Below are 20,439 nucleotides of genomic sequence, written 5' to 3' on the forward strand. Positions count from 1 at the left end.
AAAATAAAAGGATAGGTAAACTTCCACATTTTATTTTGTTTTCACTTCTTTTTATCACATCTCTTTGGCTTGAAAATCATTTTGTCCTTTTGTCAAAGGTCAGTCATACAAATGAGTTCTACGTGCTTTTACAAACCAGGGAATATGAGTGATAGAATAATTCTGCTAAATATGTTTCAGGTTCCATTAAACAATAAGATGCCACACACCAAAACAGTAGCATAAAAAGTTTCATTTAGGTGGGCAAATGGGGGCGGGGAGGGAATGGAGATATCTGCAATATTGTCAACAATATATATAAAGTAATAAAAGAAAAGAAAAATAATTTTTGTCATTTACTTATATATGCAGTAGCATTGTCAGTGATAAAATCAGTTTTTCTTTAGTGAAAACACAAAACTATCATATTGGCCATGTATTAAAGCTTTAGACTGTCTCTGAAATGCTAATGTTTTTTATTAGTTCAGAGTTTAATGCAGGGCTGTTTTCATTCTGAAAATCCATTTGCTTTATTTTATTTTTTTTTTTAATAAATCTTTATTGTTCAGATTATTACAGGTGTTCCTCTTTTTTTCCCCCTAGCTCCCCTCCACCTGATTCCCCACCCCACCCCATGCCCTTACCCCCTGCCACTGTCTTCATCCATAGGTGTAAGCTTTTTGTCCAGTCTCTTCCCGCACCCCTCACACCCCCTCCCCCCTGAGAATTGTCAGTCCACTCCCTTTCTATCCCTGATTCTATTATATTCACCAGTCCATTCTGTTCTTCAGATTTTTTATTCACTTGATTTTTAGATTCACTTGTTGGTAGGTATGTATTTGATGTCATTTTGTTGTTCATAATTTTTATCTTTACCTTTTTCTTCTTCTTCCTCTTCTTAAAGAACACCCTTCAGCATTTCATGTAATCCTGGTTTGGTGGTGATGAACTCCTTTAGCTTTTTCTTGTCTGTGAAGCTCTTTATCTGACCTTCAACTCTGAATGATAGCTTTGCTGGGTAGAGTAATCTTGGTTGTAGGTTCTTGCTGTTCATCACTTTGAATATTTGTTGCCACTCCCTTCTGGCCTGCATAGTTTCTGCCGAGAAATCAGCTGACAGTCGTATGGGTGCTCCCTTGTAGGTAACTAACCGTTTTTCTCTTGCTGCTTTCAAGATTCTCTCTTTGTCTTTTGCTCTTGGCATTTTAATTATGATGTGTCTTGGTGTGGTCCTCTTTGGATTCCTCTTGTATGGGGTTCTGTGTGCTTCCTGAACTTGTAGGTCTATTTCTTTCACCAGGTAGGGAAAGTTTTCTGTCATTATTTCTTCTAATAGGTTTTCAATATTTTGCTCTCTCTCTTCTTCTGGCACCCCAAAAATTCGGATGTTGGTACGCTTAAAGTTGTCCCAGAGGCTCCTTACACTATCTTCATATTTTTGGATTTTTTCTTTTTGTTTTTCTGGTTGGGTGTTTTTTGTTTCCTCATATTTCAGATCTTTGGTTTGATTCTTGGGGTAGGTTGATCTACAGTTCAGTTTCGGTATATTCTTTATTTCAGACAGTGTATGCTTAATTTCTGACTGGTCCTTTTCCATTTTTTTGGCATTCTCATTAAGGTCCTTGAAGGTCTCATCAAGTTTATCGGCGGTTTTTAGAAGATTCTTGAGTAACCTTATAAATGTGGTTCTGAACACTATGTCGTCCATTAGTTTGCTTTCCTCCATTTCTCTCATTCGTGACATGTTTCTTTGTCTCCGCATTTTGCTGCTTCCTTATGTTGATGGAGTGGCTTTGTGTGGTAGGTGACCTATAGGGGCCAGTAGCTCAGCCTCCCCAATCACCTGAGGTGGACGCCTTTGGTACACCCCTTTGTGGGCTGAGTGCAAAGTCTTGGTGTAGTTAAGCCTTGATTGCTGTTGGTACACTGGGAGGAATTGACCTCCAGGCCAATTGGCTGTGAGGACCCGCTGTGTCTATAATGGAAGAACTGCTGCGCTGGAGACACGCTTATGGTGCAGGGCTTGTTTCAGTGGGGCTTTGGTGCTCACTGAGTCTGCCTCTTGAATGTATCACTTATGGATGTGAGGAGTTGAAATCTGGTGTCTCACACTGACCACTAGGTACACTGGCTTCTGGATCTCCAATGGGGTGCAGGTCAGCTACTGTCTGAGGCCACCCAGCAGGAGCTACAGCAAGAACTACAGTTTTCTCCTCTTTGCTTGGAGTTTGGAGGTTTTGGAGCTGTCTGACCCGGGCTGCAAGTTTGCTAGGTTAAGCTGCGATAGGGCAGGCCATTCATATGCTAAAGCTGCTGCTTGGAGCTTGGGTGGGTTCGTAGATTGTGCAGGGCGGGGTCTCAGGGCGTGACTAGGCTAGGGCGTGACAAACAGCGATGGCTGCCAGTAAGCCGGCTCTGTGGCTCCGACCCTGTCCCCGCGTCCCGCGCCCCAGCACAATAAACAATTGTTCCTGCGCGCAGCCCTGCAAGCAAGCCTCCCTCACTTTCCGACCCCACGGCAGACAGTCCAGCTTCTCCCTGTAGGAGTTTGGGTCCCCCGCGTCTCCCCAGAAACGAGTTCGGAGTAATCGGGAGCTTATCTCCCTTCGGGTTGAAAACAGCAGCGCTTTCAGTCACCTGTCGCCAGCCCAATTCGCGCGTCTCCGTACCTCAGCTTTTCAGCGCTTGTGCACCCCTCAATGCTGTTTGCTCTTTCCTTCTAGTTGTAGAACTTCCACTCAGCCAGCTTTCCCGTGGTTCTGGGTGATAGACGTTCTGTCTTTTAGTTGTAGTTTTGAAATTGTTGTGCGAGGCAGCAGTTTAGGTGCTTACCTATGCCGCCATCTTGGTTTCTCCTCCATTTGCTTTAAAAAAAATGATTATATTTAATACACAACTTTGGTACAACCAAAAAGTAAAACACCACAAAAGTAATAACAAAAAAACACATGGTACTTCATCTGCAATGACTAACAAATGGTTAACATCTTTAGTCTTAAACAAGCTCTTAGAAACTACTAACAGAGAGACTATACTCCAAGGAAACTGGAAAAAAGAAAATGAAATAATATAAATGGTGGTCAATGATTAAGCATTTATGATGATTGTGCTAAAAAGTGACAGAATAATTTACCTGCAATATCACACTGTCACAGAATAAAAACACTGACACCTAATGTTTTTCAATTTTGGACAGTGTTGTGCAGTTTTAACTCTCATAACTGAACACTGGGAGACAGATTGATGAGGAATATCTACAATTAGGGAGAAAGCTAGTTTTTTAATCAAAATAAATTTTGAATAACCTTTGCCCCGGCAATGCTAATTCATTGAAATTATTTCAATAAACTAGTTGAGCAAATTCAAAATGAGTTACATAAAAACATGTTTAATGCAGAGAAAATATGTAGCCAGTATATGCACTCTAAAACACTACCTGCCTATCAATTTATTAACACAAAGGATTTGCATCAAATCCAATAGTAGATAATAGTGTACGGAGTACAGAAAAAAAATAAGTATATGACTTCAAAAAGTATAGATAAACATAAATATATATATATATATATATATATATATATATATATATATATATATGTATATGTATATGTATACATTTTAGTGGTTTTATAAAAGCAAGGAGTATCTACCACGAGATTGTAGACAGCTGCAGGAATCCATTTTTTATTTTAAATCTTTAGCAGTTTACTTTAGACAATATGGTTTCAAGATATGTTTTGAAATTAGTAAAGCATACTAGATTCACAGAATGTTCAATTAAATCATTATTTTTATGTTGTTAAAACACTGCTTTGCTTGTAGTACAGAGGTATTTGGGGCCACCTACTGAGCCTTCTTTTCCTGTTCCTGCAGCAGGGAGACTGACCTAAACCTGGTTTTCTTGGTAGCACCGTCATGCACTTATATGATAATGGCCATCTCTCAGGATCAGACAACCATTTTCTGGAAGAAAGACTTTATAACTAGGCAGTTGTTCACTTAGTATTAGGCTTAAGGACACCAGTGATATCAGGAAAACCATGTAGATACAGATATATTTTATTTGTTTAATTTAAACACATGCTCGTAGATATAATTACATGGAATGTCAGCTTGGATTGGGGAGGTGGTAGCTCATTTTTAATTATTTTAAAATTCTAACTTCTATTTTTGTACATTTTCTGAAATAGATTCATTTTTACATGGAAGACATTTCTTGATGACATGTCTAGAGAACTTGAGACCAAGGTTTTGGAATCTTGCACATTGATCAATAGATCTTTATTCAGATTTTTTTTTCTCACATCATATACCCTCAATTCTACTTTATATTCTCACAAAACTAAGGAGGTCACACATGATATTACTAGAGGCCCACTGCACAAATTCGTGCACAGTTGGGTTCCCTCAGCCTGGCCAGCAATCGGGGCCATCTCACCCACTCCAGATCAGGCCAATGGGGGCCAGCTGGTCAGAGAGGGACCGTGGAAGGGCTCCAGGGCATTTCTGGCCCTCTCTCCCAGTCCGGATGGCCAGACCCCTTCAGCAAGCTAACCTACCCATCGGAGCATCTGCCCCCTGGTGGTCAGTGCACATGATAGTGACTGGTTGAGCGGTCAACTGAAGGGTCAACCAATCAGTCAGACACTTAGCATATTACGCTTTTATTACATAGGATAATTGATTGGCAGTGGGATGTAGAATTCCATTGGCCTCCCAAAAACCACAAACACCACCAAAGGGAGGCCAATTTGGAGATCTTCCCATGAAATAAGAGTCAATGAAAACAATAAAACAAAATTACAATTTCTAGGGAATTGGTGTGAGGGTATAGTTTAGATATTAATCTTTCTAGAATAATGGGATTGTGCACCAGTGAGTATTTTTAAATATCTTTCTGGCAGACAGGATCTGTTGGTGAATAATAGATTATGTGAATTCCAGTAAATTAGAGTTGAAGAGTTCACACAGTAGTCCATACTCTCTTTCTTTCTTCTAGGTCACCTGTGCTTATAGTATCCCAAAAGCTTTCCATCATTTCCCTGAGCAACAGCTGCTGTGAGAAGAGGCATGGTTAGCACTGGCATATTTCTGATTGTGAACCCTAACATAACGTTCTCAGGGTCCCTCCAAAACTACTCCAGCAAGCACCACCCTCACTGCTCCACTGGGTCCTGGATCAAAGACATTTTCTATGCCTTGTTTGTTAAGGCTGAATAGGACCTGAGGGGCTGATGGGGTATTGGAGGAATGTTATATCTAGGAACCTGTAATCACTCTGCCTGCTTCACAATTGGATTAATGAAGAAATAATAAAAAAGTACATTTATTACCTGAACCTCTTACTAACTACACTTCTCCATTACAGCATAGAATAGTCTTATAATACGAAAAAGAAAAACAATCTTGTCAGAATATGTGGGTTACTGGACCAAATAATTTTAAGAACTATTGCCTATACAAAACACTGAGGACATCGATTGCATAATATGAGATAGAAGTAGTAAAATTATCGTAAGTACTACATAGGTTGGTGTGCAAATAACATGAGTGATTTTGAATAAAAGTGCCCTGAAAACCCTATACAGCACTATCCAAATGTAGGCAATATTATTAGCATAATCACTTCAACAATTTGTAATAAATTGGGTATATTTCAAGGAGAGTCATTTTACCTAAAGCATACTTAGCAATGTATATCTGTTTTTCTAATTACTGAAAAATAGTAATATGATGTCAACCCCACTTCCACTTCCTTCTTTAACACCTGGGGTTTCCAAATCTGAATCTGAGTGATGGCTGCTGAGAACTGCACTGTGTTTACTGAGTTCATACTCTTAGGACTTTCTGGCAGACAGGATGTGCAGCGGGGGCTCTTTGTGCTCTTCCTGCTGGTTTATGGCATCACCGTGATCGCCAATTTAGGGATGATCCTGCTGATCAACGTGGACCCCAGACTCCACACGCCCATGTATTATTTCCTGAGCAACCTGTCTTTCTGTGATGTCTGCTACTCCTCCACTGTCGCTCCCAAGATGCTGGTTGATTTCTTATATGAGCTAAAGAGGATTCCATATAACGTATGTGTTGTTCAGATGTTTATTTTTGGGTTCTTTGCAGCTGCGGAGTGTGTTATGCTGTCTGTCATGGCATATGACCGTTACGTAGCCATTTGTAATCCACTTCTTTATACAACTACCATGTCCAGGAGTGTTTGCATCCATCTCGTGGCCATTGCCTACATTGCAGGTTTGATGGATATGACAATTTTCACCTATTGCACAACTCTATTGTCATTCTGCAATTCCAATGTCATCAATCACTTCTTCTGTGACTTCCCACCCTTACTTGCCCTCTCCTCCTCAGATACAACCATCATTGAGATAGCATTGACCATTTCCTGTAGCTGTGTTGTTGGGTCCAGCATCATCACTGTCCTCCTCTCCTACAGCTACATCATAACTACCATCCTTAGAATGAACTCAGCAGAGGGAAGACACAAAGCCTTCTCTACCTGTGCCTCCCACCTAACCGCTGTGGCGATATTTTTTGGAACACTCTTTTGTGTGTATTTCCGACCCAGCTTGAGTAACACCATGGACATGAACAAAGTAGCTTCTGTTTTCTACACAGTTGTCATCCCCATGTTAAACCCACTGATCTATGGCTTAAGGAATAAGGATGTGAAAGGTGCCCTGAGGAAAGCAGTTGGCAGTAAGTTATGTCTTGGGTGAAAGCGTGTTCACCCAAAAAGTTTTTGTTTAGAGATTTTGAGAGCTCACATTCTGATACTTTGACAAGTGTTCTGTGTAGTCTCGCCAGTACAATTCTGGATATTTCTTTACCTCTTTTTACCTAAATTGAGTGTAAGATACAGTGATTATTAATCTTATTCTATTCAAACTAAGGAAGAGTAGTAATATGTTTGCTCTACTGTTTTGCCAAGAACGTCTTTTTATGCCACTTTCTCTATTCATGGGTATGTTCCAGAGAGATATGGGTATGGTAGCATCTGCCTTCATGTCGATTAAATTTATTCTACCTAAAGCTCCATTTTTTTCAATACAATGGGTTTAATAAAATTGCTCAGTCAGAAAAGAGTTTTAGTGGTTTAAATTAGATGTTATTTTTGTGTTTTTTTTATCTTCTTCCTATGTGCTGGCATCTTACTATATATACATTTTCCATCATAACACTTAGAAGTAATAAGTAGTAAATAAATCATTAAGACTAAATTTAAATTCTCCTGCCCTAACTCAATGTTCTATAAATGCAAGGTTCTTGACTGTCTTATTCAGAATTATTTCTACTTTGCTATTTACAATGCTCATTTTCAGGATGCCATTCAAAAACATTCACTGCAGCGATATTTACAATATTTACAAGATTTGGAAGCAGCCCAAGTGCCTTTCAGTAGATGACTGGATAAAAAAGCTGTGGTGCGTGTACACAATGGAATACTACTCAGCCACACCAAAAGAAGGCAGTCTTACCTTTTGCAACAGCATAGTTGGACCTAGAGATTATTATGCTGAAGTGAAATAAGCCAGTCAGAGAAAGGCAAGTACCATATGATTTCACTTATATGTGGAATCTAGTGAACAAAATAAACTGTCAAAGTGGAGACATACTCATGGACACAGAGAACAGACTGACAGCTGTCAGAGGGAGGGAGTTAAGGGCTAGATGAGAAAGGTTAGAGATTAAGCAAAGAAACAAAAGAAAGACTCCTGGACACAGACAACAATATGGTGATTACCAGAGGGAAGGGTATGGAGTGGGTAGGAGAAGGTAAAGGGAGGATAAATGGGATGGAAAGAGACCTGACTTTGGGTGGTAAACACACAATACAACATACAGATGATGCATTGTAGAATTGTGTACCTGGAACCTGTATTTTATTATTGTCAACCCAATAAATTCAATAAAAAATTACTGAGTGAATGGATGTGTGTCCCCTGCAGGACTGATATAAAAAGGAGCCTTTGGCCCTAGCTGGTTTGGCTCAGTGGATAGAGCATAGGACCTCAGACTGAAGAGTCCTAGGTTCAATTCCAGTCAAAGGCACGTACCAAGGTTGCAGGCTCAATCCCCAGATCTTGTCACTGGAGTGTATGTGGGAGGCAACCAATTGATGTGTCTCTCTCACATCAATGTTTCGCCTCTGTGTCTCTCCCCCTCCCTTCCACTCTCTCTAAAAATCAATGGAAAAATATCCTCAGGTGAGAATGAACAAAAAAATAAATAAAAAAAGAAGCCTTTTTCAATGAAAAAAAAACCACATAAACTTTTCTTGTTAATTTTATTCTAGTATGTTCATCTTCATAAAATCCAACTATACTACTTCTTTTGGTCTAAGCTGAGTAAGTATCAGATACAGGGATCATTTGATGAAGAGAACTTTTTGCATCCATTAATTCTGATCATTCTGTCCCAAGGATCAGCAGCTCTAGATTTAATTTTTTAAATTGATTTTAGAGAGAGGAAAAAAAAAGAGAGAGATGTGAGAGAGATACATCAAGTTGTTGCCTCCCATACATGTCCTAGGGATGGAATCCTCAACCTAGGTATGTGCCCTGACCAGGAATTGAACCTGTGACCATCTGGTACATGGGAGGACACTCCAACCAACCGAGCCACTTGGACAGGGCAGCAGTTCTAGATTTATATTGCACTTGTTATTCTTCACATCAGACTGTGTCTTTCCCTTCTTGCCCTCACTCTGGAGAACAGATATAGGCTCTTGACAACTGTACAGAAATTGCATGAATTATGTTGGGGGTACAGGACCTTGACCTTCTCTAATGGCTACTAGAAAAAAGAACTTTATCTCCCTTTACATGTTCATAGCATTATATTAGTTCATTTTTTTAAAAAGAAATGAACTACAAGAGTTATTAACAAAATTTGTTTAAAAACTTAAATGCCCAGAGTTAACAATAATTTATGTTCAAGGGGGGGGGGGGAAACACAAAGAACAAAATAGTATTTACATTAGAATTCCATTTGCAATGAGTTAAATTGGTTCTATGTGTATCTGTGAAATAAACTGAAACTGTATTCTAAACACAATTTCAATAGTTGTCATTGCTTTATGGTTGGATATTAAGCAATGCTAAAATCTATTTTAATAACTTAAGGTAATTGTACATGATGTTTGTACTATTACAGATTAGCTATTAATCCAGTTATGAAAATCATTATACAATTTCAAGGTTTTTGGAGTATTCATTTATTTCTCAGGTTTCTATTATATATAAGAAACATGGAGGTTCTCTCTTCTTCTTTCTGGAGGACAGAATTATAAATTATACAAGGTTTTTCACTGAGGTCCTCTACCTTTATATACATACTAGAGGCCCGGTGCACGAAATTTGTGCCCGGGGGGGGGGGTGCCCTCAGCCCAGCCTGCACCCTCTCCAATCTAGGGTTCCTCTCACAATCCTGGATCACTGGCTCCTAATCGCTTACCTGCCTGCCTACCTGCCTGCCTGGTCACCCCTAACTGCCACCCCTGCCAGCCTGATCACCCCTCACTGCCTCTGTGTGCCGGCTTGATTGCCCCTTATTGCCCCCCACTGCCAGCCAGGTCACCCTCAACTGCCCCCTCCCTGCCAGCCTGGTCACCCCTAACTGCTGCCCTCTGTCAGCCTGGTCACCCCCAACTGCCCCGCACTAGCCTAGTCACCCCTCACTGCCCCCCCTGCCAGCCTAATCACCCCCAACTTCCCCCACTGCCAGCCTAGTTGCCCCTCATGGCCCTCCCACCAGCCTGGTTGCCCCACACAGCCTGCTTGTTCAGTCGTTTGGTCGTCCCTCAGGCCAGCCCTGGGCAGCTGGGCAGCTACCATCAGAGGCTTTCCTGTACCTCGGGCTGGCCCTGGGTGGCTGGAGGGCTGAGGGAACTGGGGAAATCCAGAGGCAGGTGCGCAGAGTGGCCAGACGCACCTGGGGGCGGGCCCGGCTGTGCCACGTGCCTGCTGCCCCGGCAGGGCTGAGGGGACTGGGAGCCACCATCTTTGAGGGTGTGGCAGTCAGTTAGCATATTCCCTCCTTATTGGCTGTGGGTGCTGCCATCTTTGTAAGGGCATGATGGTCAATTAGCATATCCCCTCTTTATTAGATAGGATATATAGGGATATATATATACACATATATTACATATATGTGTGTGTGTGTGTGTGTGTGCATCCCTTTAATGTATAAAGTGCACTTAATGTTACATACTTCAAACATTGTAAGAATAAAATAACACATTAAAAACAAGCAATTTTCAGCTGGTTATTTTTCTTGCATTACTTATTGAACACAGTTTTAGATAAAATAAATATATTTTACTATGTCAAATATTTCCTTTTATAATCTCAAATACTTTATTTTTCACAGACAAATCACATATCAGGACCTCTCAATCAATGTCCAAATCTTTTCCCAACTTAATGTACTTTATTAAAAACATTAAATATATTTATATCTACAAAACTAAACTGGTTTGCCGCCTCTCCCACCGGACTGATGAGCTGCAGCGGTTCCTGCGCGGACTCGAGGCAGCACTGGCCTGAGCTGCTTTGGCCCTTGGCAGGCACCCCCAGTCACAGCCCCCACCACACTGCCAGCTTGCACCGCTTCAGAGAACAAGACCAGCCCCACATGAAGCCGGTGGTGGGCAGCACGCCTCTGGTGGACTTCTTGATGCAGCTGAGGATGACACGCCCATGGCTCCAGATGCAGTGACTGTTTACTACCTGAATGCGCTGGCTTTGAGGCCTCAGACCCTCACATAATTTGGCTCATCTCCCTAGCTGCCCAGAAATTCATCTCAGATATTGCCAACGATGCACTACAGCACTACAAAGTGAAGGGCACAGCCTCTGGCAGCTCCTGCAGCAAGAGCAAGGACCACAAGTACACTCTAACCGTGGAGGACTTGACCCTGCCCTCAGCGAGTGTGGCATCAATGTGAAGAAGCTGCACTATTTCAGCTGAGCCACCCAACCTATACGTACTTGTCTGTCTCCTTGTCCCCACACCAGCCTGTTTTCATAATAAACTTTATTGTATAAAAAAAATGTAACCTTTCTGTGCTTTGTAAAATTAGGTTCACTGGCCATCATTAATTAATATAAATATATGAAAGAAATTCTTTAGTTTTATTTAGATAAAATTTGACATATTAGTTTCAAGTATACAAAATAATGATATGATATTTGCATTGCAAAATTTTCATCACAATAAGTCTAGTGAACACCAGCATCACAAATAAATACAATTTTTTCTTGTGATGAGAATTTTTAAGATCTCTCTCAGCAACTTTCAAATATACAATACAGTATTATGAGCTATAGTCACCATGTTATATGGCATGACTTAGTTATTTTATAACTAGAAATTTGTACTTTTGACCTGGATCACTCATTTTTTCCACTCCCATTCCTATCTCAGGTAATGTTCAATCCTCCAATCTGTTTTCTATATCTAGAATTCATATTTTTGGTTCATTAATTTTGTTTTTCAATTCCAAATATAAATAATACTAGTAGTCCTGAGCACAAATTCATGCACCAGTTGTAGGGCTGTGAAGACCCCCAGTGGGTCCTTTGGCAGAGCGACGACCCCAAATCAAACGCCGAACTCGAGTCTCGATGCAAAAGCAAGAGGTTTCTTTATTCAAGCGCGGCGCAGGGACTCACAGGCAACAACTCTAACAAGAGACTGCTGACTGGAGCCCTGAACCAGGGTTGGTTACAGGCTTTTAAAGGCAAAAAATCACACGCAGGTGGGGGGCAAGATAGAATGTTGACTTATTCTCACGGGAATGGTATGTTTTATCTCAACAGAAAACTTTGTGAGAACAGAAATTTTAACAGAAACCAGAAGCTAGGACGTTTACTGATAAGCGCTGAGGGGGAGGTCAGCATGCTCTTCTCTGGGAACAGAGCTGTGCCTGCTTTATTTTAACTATTCCTGCGCCTGCTCTGAGAGTGCATTCTTTCATTCCCCCCTTTTCTTTTTGGGGAGTTCCAATCCTGGGACTACAGACCCTCACTTTGGGAAAGCGGTTGGTATCTCTGTTGGAGTACCATTACCTGAACTGCACTTATTCTATCCTGGATAAAAGCTACCAATCTGTTAAGGATGTAGGGGCCAAAAGTCAGGAGTATCAAAAGAATTACTAGGGGCCCCATTAGGGTGGAAATCAGGGTGGTGAGCCAGGGGGAACGATTATACCAGCCTTCAAACCATCCCTGGTTAGCCTCCCGTTCTCACCGCCGGGTCTCAAGTCTCTCTCTAAGTTTGGAAATTGAGTCTTTTATAATCCCAGAATGGTCTGCATAGAAACAACACTGTTCCCTCAAGGCGGCACAGAGTCCCCCTTCCTTAAGGAACAGGAGGTCTAGTCCCCTCCTATTTTGTAAAACTACCTCAGATAGAGAAGTCAGGGATTCTTCGAGTTTGGTGATGGACTGTTCTATAGCCTTGAGATCCTCATCTATGGCCATACGTAGTTCCTCAGTGTAGCAAGGAGCTTGGACGAGGGCTGTTGCCCCTGTCCCGACCCCCGCTGCTACCCCTAAACCTAACAATACTGCCAGAGTAAGTGTGATCGGTTCTCTTCTATACCGGCGAGGCTGTAAGTCAAACTCATCTTCGAAGGAGGTAGCCTGGTGGTACAGGACTCTGGGAATCAGTTGGACTAGTATACAATAATCCTGAGAGCTGTTGAAGACCAAAGTAGATATACAGGGAGTCAGCCCTGTGTTACAGGCCCACCATCCCCCTGGAGGGGGAGTTAAGAAGAAGTTAGTAGTGGTCTGAGGACTCTCTAGGGTCTGGTTGCAGAGCTGCTTTCGGTCTTCCGGGACCTTTCCTAGGCATGTACCCTGCCCGGAGACTTCCGTCAGGGTTAGTTTGCCATGGGTCCCCCAGCTGCAAGTAGTATGGGAGGTAGTGTTGTTGGTGACACCTGAGAAAGCAATTCCCTCATAGTAAGGGGGTCCCAAGGCCAGGCATAGCCAACAAGAGTCAGTTAAATTGGGACTGGAGGAGTTTAGGATACTGAAGGCCCCTTGTACTAACCCCAGGAGCCTTTGGCTAGTACTCAGTGTTGGGGGTGTGGGGCGCGTCGACCCCACCTCTGACGGCTTTGGGGTGGCGCGCTCGTGCTTCTGCGGGGGAGAGTTCACCCCGGGAGCACGCTGTTCGGATAGGACAGAATTAGGCCCTAGGGGGACTGGGCGCTCTATTTCCTCTACGTCTAACCTTAATTTAAAAATAAGGCCATCATCATGTTGCTCCTTGTACAACCGGAGCCCCCACTCTTGTCCCGCTCGCCAACCTTTGTACCTTCTCCCGGCTTGCGTGAAAGAGATGTTCAATGGGTTGGTCCATCTCCAGTGACCTGACTGCTGAGTGGCATTTCTTTGTACCTGGATGTAGTCCCATACGGGGGGGCCATTACCCAACCATTTCCCGGTTCCAGTAGTTTCACATCCCCATTCGGCACAGAAATATTCCCGTCTACTTCCACAATTTCCTTTATGTCCCCTCCTATCTTTAGGGCAAACATAGAAAGGAGTCCCTCTTAGCATTTCTCACGCCCCCCGATAACTGCAATGTACCGAACCTCCAGCCTTCTTTCTACTTATGTTTTTTCTAATTTCTAACCCCGTTTTAGAGGCTTCTACTGAGGTGTCGGGAAGATCCCATTCCCGGACTCCGGCGGCCAGAGCACAGATGTCAGGGGTTAGCTGCGGCCACCAGGTCTAGAGAGGTGCTATCTTGGTCGTCTCCCAAACTATTTGATGCGTTTGGGAGGATATAACTCGCCAGTTTAGTCTCTTCGGGGCATGGGGGTTGCTACTACTACTTATCGGCAGGCCCAGCAGGAGAAGGAGAACGATGGCAAACACGGATCTTGAGGGGGTTGTCAGTCCTTTCCACTGTCCACTCATGGTCCTGCGGGGGCGCTCGTTTAGCGTACGAAGCGTGGATCTAGGTGGCGATGCCGTCTACTTTAACAGCCGTTGGAGTCGTCAGCAGTACCAGGTAGGGTCCCTTCCACCTTGGCTCGAGATTGGCAGCGCGGTGGCGTCGGACGTAGACAAAGTCCCCAACCTGGAACTGGTGTGGCACCTGAAGCTCCCCTGGTTGATAGAGGGCAGCCAAGGGGGTCCACACTTCCTTCTGGACAGTCTCTAGCGCCTTCAACCTGGCAAGTAGGGATTGGGGGGTATGAGTACCAGTTTTAACCGACCAGGGGTCTGCAGCCAGGGGCGGAGGGGCCCCAAACAAGATCTCGAACGGAGTTATTCCTAGGGGGCCAGGAGTGTTTCGCACGCGAAAAAGGGCAAAGGGAAGGAGGACTGTCCAGTCTGCCACGCCAGTCTCCATGGATAATTTTGTCATGGCCTCTTTTAATGTTCTATTCATCCTTTCTACCTGACCTGAGCTCTGGGGCCTGTACAAACAATGTAATTTCCAATCCGCTCCCAGTATCCTGGCCATTCCCTGACTTACCTGGGCAACGAAGGCTGGTCCGTTGTCTGACCCAATTACCTTTGGTACTCCAAACCGGGGGAAGATGTCCTCTAAGATCTTCTTGGCCACCACGGTTGCGGTCTCCTTCTTAGTGGGGAAGGCCTCTACCCAGCCTGAAAAGGTATCTACAAAGACTAGGAGGTATTTATAGCCATATCGGGCCACCTTTACCTCTGTGAAGTCCACTTCCCAGTAGCTTCCTGGGCGGTCGCCCCTGAGTCTCTACCCAGGTGGGAATTGGGAAGGGTGTGAGTTCACCAGTTGGCACGCTTTGCACCAGCTGACCACCCTTTCCGCGAGACGAGTGAGTCCTTTGACGAAGTATCCGGAGGCCTGACAGGTAGTGCGGAGGTGCGTTGCTCCTAGATGTGTGAGCCGGTGTAGCTGCTTAAGATAGGCTCTGGCGGCTTCTTCAGGTATTACTATCTTCCCTTCTACTGTCCTCCAAATTCCTTGCTCGTCCCTTATATATTTCTCTGGCCTTTTGACCAGTTCTTCCTCCTCTTCCTGGGAATATTTGGGAAGTTCCGGCAGGCTCATTGGGGCCTCAGCTAGAGCTAGAATATTCAGTCCTAGAGCCGCTCGTTTAGCCTCTGTATCCGCCCTCCGGTTTCCTTCTGCTACATCTGAGGTCCCTCTTTGGTGGCCAGGGCAGTGGATAATAGCTACTTCCGGGGGGGCGTGTATGGCCTCCAGAAGGGAAAGGATTTCTTGCTTATTCTTAATTTCCTTGCCTGCTGAGGTAAGGAGGCCTCTCTGGCGGTAGATGGCCCCATGAATATGGGCAGTGGCAAAAGCCATGGTGAACGGCACTTGACCAGGACTCCCAAATTTAGGAGGCGCTGGATATGGGGCTTAATCCCTTCCCAGGCTGTCCTTGTCATGGGGTATTGCTTTACTGCTATCGGGGTAGCGGAGGACTTGAGCTCTACTACCACTGGGGGCTGTCTATCAGCTAGGCCCATTCCAGCTGTCTCCGCCCATGCTCCTGGATACTGATGAAGCCATTCAGTTGCCACCCCTCCTGTTTGTAACCCTGTTTCAAAGAGCCGGTGTTCGTCCTCTAGGCGGAGAGTCAAGATGGTGGCAGCTTCTGTCTCGCCCTGGGTTACAACAGGGCCTCGGGGAGTGAAGGTGATTTGGGCCCCCATTTTGGTCAATAAGTCTCTTCCCAACAGGGGGGCAGGGCATTCAGGTATCACGAGGAAAGAGTGGGTGACCTTCCCTGACCCCAAGTCTATAGTCCGGGTAGTAGTCCAAGGGTACTGCTTATTACCGGTGGCCCCGATTACCCACGATGTCTTCTTAGAAATCGGCCCCAGCGGCCCCTTTAAAACTGAATATTGAGCTCCAGTATCTACCAGGAAGTCTACTGGTTTCCCCTCCACTCGAATAGTTACCCTGGGCTCAGGGAGGGGTTCCGAGTCCCGTCCCCTTCAGTCACTGTCCTCATGAAGTGCCAGTACTTGCTTTGCTGCCTTATCTGGTTTCTTAGGGCATTCCCGCTTCCAGTGCCCCTTCTCTTTGCAGTAGGCACACTGATCCTTATCCAATGGCGGTCTGTTGCCCAGGTTTCCTGACTGCCTCCTCTTTTCTCTCGTCAGTGGTCTGCTTTCTCCTACCACTGCGGCCAGGATACGTGTTAAGTTCTTCTCCTGTCTCTTTTCCCTTTTATCCTCTCTCTCTTCCCTTTCTCTTTCTTTCCTCTGTTCCTTCTCCTCTTCTGTTTCCCTCTTATGATAAACCTTTTCTGCCTCCTTAACTAGGTCCTGGAGGGTGTAATCCTGTAACCCCTGTAACCCTTCAATCCGCTGAAGTTTCTTTTTTATGTCTAGAGCAGACTGACCTATAAAAGCCATAACCACTGAAGCCCTCTGTCCTTCCGATGCAGGGTCAAATGGGGTATATCTCCTGAACGCCTCTATTAACCACTCGAGGAAGACAGAGGGGGGTTCAGCTGGTCCCTGAAGGACTTCTCTTACCTTAGCCAAATTGGTGGGCCGGCGCGCTGCCCCCCGGAGGCCAGCCACTAGAGTCTGGCGGTAGACTGTCAGTCGCTCCCTACCTTCTGCCGTGTTGAAATCCCAGTCTGGTCGGGTAAGGGGAAAGGCAGCATCCATCAGGTGGGGGAGTTGAGTAGGTCGCCCGTCGGGACCAGGTGCGTTCTTCCGGGCTTCTAGAAGAATTCTTTCCCTCTCCTCAGTAATGAAGAGGGTCTGGAGCAGCTGTTGACAATCGTCCCAGGTGGGCTGGTGAGAGAACATAAGGGACTCCACCAGCCCCGTCAACTTCTGGGGATCCTCTGAAAAAGGAGGATGGTTAGTTTTCCAGTTATAGAGGTCAGCAGAGGAGAAAGGCCAATACTGAAGGGGCTGAAGCGGTGCCGGTCCCCCATTGTCCGACGGGGGAGGCGGAGTATCGAGAAGGAGGAGGTTGGCCTGAGGGTCGACCAGTGGCTTCTTGGTCGGCTCCTGTGGGGGAGACTGGACAGTTAGAACCCGCGAGGCGGTTCGGGGCAACCAGGGTCGGACCCACGGGGGAGGGTTTTGCACAAGATCCTGCCAGACGATGATGTAGGGCTGTTGGTTGGGGTGCGACCCGGGTCCGGGCTGAAAAACAGTGTCTTTTACTGCAAAAATGACGGAAAGGTCAAAAGTGCCCTCTGGTGGCCACCCGACATTGAGCCGAGGCCATTCAGAGGAGCAGAAAGTCTGCCAAGGTCCTTTTTTAACATTTACAGAGAGATCAAAACCTCGTCCCCGCACGTCCTTCCATTTAGTGAGAGTCAGAGACAAAGGAGTACTCTCCCTGTCCCATTCCGTCCGTGTCAGGATGAAAAGAGAGAAGCAAACAAAAGGAGACAATAATGAACAAGACACTTAGACAAAGGGCCCAACGAGACTGAAACAATAACCTGATATAACCAGACGGACGGACACCCGTCCTACAGATTGCCCGGCCAGACTTTGACTCGCCCGTCGCCGGACACCCGACGACGACCAATTTTACTCGGTCGTCTCCTGAATCTGGGGCGTCCCCCAGTTTGACAGTTTTTCTGACCGAACCCTAATCGGCCAGAGGAGCCCTCTCCTTACAGAGAGAACAACCTGTCTTTACCAGAACCAGAAATCCTAAAACAGTTAACAGATGAACCAGACAACAGACAACAAGACGAAATCTTTTCGGGGGCCCCCCTTACCTCCAAGGTCGGTTCTGACGCTTGAGGGGTGGTCGCTTCTTCCCGGCCAACGCACCAAATGTAGGGCCGTGAAGACCCCCAGTGGGTCCTTTGGCAGAGCGACGACCCCAAATCAAACGCCGAACTCGAGTCTCGATGCAAAAGCAAGAGGTTTCTTTATTCAAGCGCGGCGCAGGGACTCACAGGCAACAACTCTAACAAGAGACTGCTGACTGGAGCCCTGAACCAGGGTTGGTTACAGGCTTTTAAAGGCAAAAAATCACACGCAGGTGGGGGGCAAGATAGAATGTTGACTTATTCTCACGGGAATGGTATGTTTTATCTCAACAGAAAACTTTGTGAGAACAGAAATTTTAACAGAAACCAGAAGCTAGGACGTTTACTGATAAGCGCTGAGGGGGAGGTCAGCATGCTCTTCTCTGGGAACAGAGCTGTGCCTGCTTTATTTTAACTATTCCTGCGCCTGCTCTGAGAGTGCATTCTTTCACAGTAGGTCTCTACGGGGCCTGGCTGCTCCATGCCCACTTCCCAGAGGCTCTCTGTGGCCCAGATGCCCATCCGTGGTCAGGTGCGGAACACTTGCCTCATCGCTGTGGCAACGAAGCAAGCATTCTGCCAGGCTGCTCATTCTGCCCGCTCTCAGCAGCCGTCTCCCCGGGACTGGGGGACTCCAGCCGGGCTGAGAGAACTGGGCACTGCCTACTTGTGGCTATGGGTGCCACCATCTTTGTGACGGAGTGATGGTTAATTTGCATATTACCCTTTTATTAGATAGGATTCTAGGTACCGTGTTTCCCCAAAAATAATACAGTGTCTTATATTAATTTTTGCCCCCAAAGACACGCTAGGTCTTATTTTCAGGGGACGTCTTATTTTTCCATGAAGAAGAATACGGTACACATCTATTGTTAAATGAAAATAAAGGAAATTTATTACCTGTATATGGTACAGTAGTACGGTAGTTGTCAACACAAACCAGACAAACTATGAATCCTACAGTATCAAGAATTTACTCATTTATTCAATGACAATCATGTCATCATCTTCTGGAACATCATCATAACAATCCAATTCCTGAATTTCCTGGTGAATTTCTTGTGACTCCATTTCTTTCAGAATCAGTGGACCAAATCTCTCATGTTTAGCAATAGCACTGTCTTTAAATGAGTACTTCTTGTCAAGGTAGCCTGCTCGCAGTGCATTTGCAATGCAACTGTCAGTGATTTTCTCCCATGAATTCTTCACCCAAGTCACAACTTCTTGCAGTTTAGGTTTCACAAAGTTTCCACGTTGATTTCTCTCCATTCTATTTTCAATGTAGTCATTAATTTCCATGCGCAAATTGTCTTTGAATGGCTTGTTTATTGCAATATCAAGAGTCTGGAGATAGGCCGTCATTCCTGCGGGAATCATTATCTGATCTATTTTTCTTTCGTGAAGAAATGTCTTCATGTCTTTAGCGCGGTGAGTGCTGGCTGCATCCCAGACTAGCAGACCTCTTTGGCTCCCTCGCATAACCAGAGGCAGCATTAAATCGACCCACTTCCTTATAACTGCTTGTGGGGCCCAGGCTTTTTCAGTTTCAAGAATAAAAATGCCCAAAACACGTTCAATCTTTTCCTTCTTGCCCTTAGAAATGATTAAAGGTGGGATTTTAGTGCCATCCAGACGAATTGCCAAAATACAGGAAACACGTGCACTTTCATAAGCAGTGGAGGGAATGTACACCAAGGAGGCACCCTGCTGTTTAATTGTTGTTTGAGATGATTGGCCCATAAACACTGCAGTTTCATCCATAGCAATCATGTTGGAAAGATTGTATTTAGAGAAGTCAGCATCATCAATAAAGGACTTGAATGCAAGTGCTCGCTTAATAACTTGAGTATCTTCCAACCTGAACAATGTTGTAGATCTTCTTAAAGACAGTTCACTTCGCTGAAGGAAATTATCCAGCCAGTGTTGTGATGCTTTGAAGTCTTCGGGGGCTATGTCAAACTGTGGTGCCATTGCAAGGGCAAATTCTTGAATCTGAGCCCTATTCACAACCAAAGCCTTTGCTCTCCTGTCAACAACCCATTCACAGATCAGGTCTTCCAGCTCGGAAAATAATGGTTGCCGACCTGATCCACACTTGCGCTTTTTAGCATTTTCCTTGTCCACTTGTTCAATGAGGTTACCATACTCTGCTCGCCATTTTCGGACCAATCGGATACTCAACATCTTCTCTTTGCAGAAAGCAGTAAGATTTTGGCCCCAAGAGTCTTCCACGATTCCTTTCTTGTACTCCACGGAGTAGCTTTTTCTTTTTGCACTCATTTCTAGGGGTAAAAAAAAAAAAAAATTGGGGTATCAAGGTGGGGGGAGGGGGATCACTCAAAATGACACAGGGGGGATCAAAGGGGGGAATCAAAATGGCACAGGAGAATCAGAGGGGGGATTACCATTTTAGTAACCCCTTTTGATCCTCCGGTGTCATTTTGATTGCCCCCTCTGATCCTCCTGTGTCATTTTAAGTGATCCCCCTCCCCCCACCCCTGTGCCACTGAACACCTTCACCAGACATCCCCCCTAGCCCTTTATCAGACATTTACCCCCTGGGGCCTGCCTGGGGACTGTCACTGGGCTTGCTGGGCCTGGATCTGGGCTGGAGCAGGGTCTGCCACTGACTGAGAACCTTCAGTCATCATGAAGGCGGCCGCGAGCATCAGGTAGTGTCACCAGAG

At 44.9% G+C, this 20,439-nt stretch overlaps 1 protein-coding gene across 1 annotated transcript; it reads left to right on the top strand.

The window, feature by feature from the left end:
- Nucleotides 1-5,774: 5,774 nt before the first annotated feature.
- Nucleotides 5,775-10,942, top strand: LOC308233761 (olfactory receptor 5G9-like; the record flags this gene model as incomplete). The annotated part of the gene is made up of 2 exons (XM_080640707.1): nt 5,775-6,693; nt 10,782-10,942. 2 exons carry the CDS (start codon nt 5,775-5,777, stop codon nt 10,940-10,942), a joined length of 1,080 nt encoding a protein of 359 aa, XP_080496833.1.
- Nucleotides 10,943-20,439: the final 9,497 nt, after the last annotated feature.

This window comes from Plecotus auritus (assembly GCF_963455305.1).
Source record: "Plecotus auritus genome assembly, chromosome: 9".
In the NCBI taxonomy this organism is placed as follows: Eukaryota; Metazoa; Chordata; class Mammalia; order Chiroptera; family Vespertilionidae; genus Plecotus; species Plecotus auritus.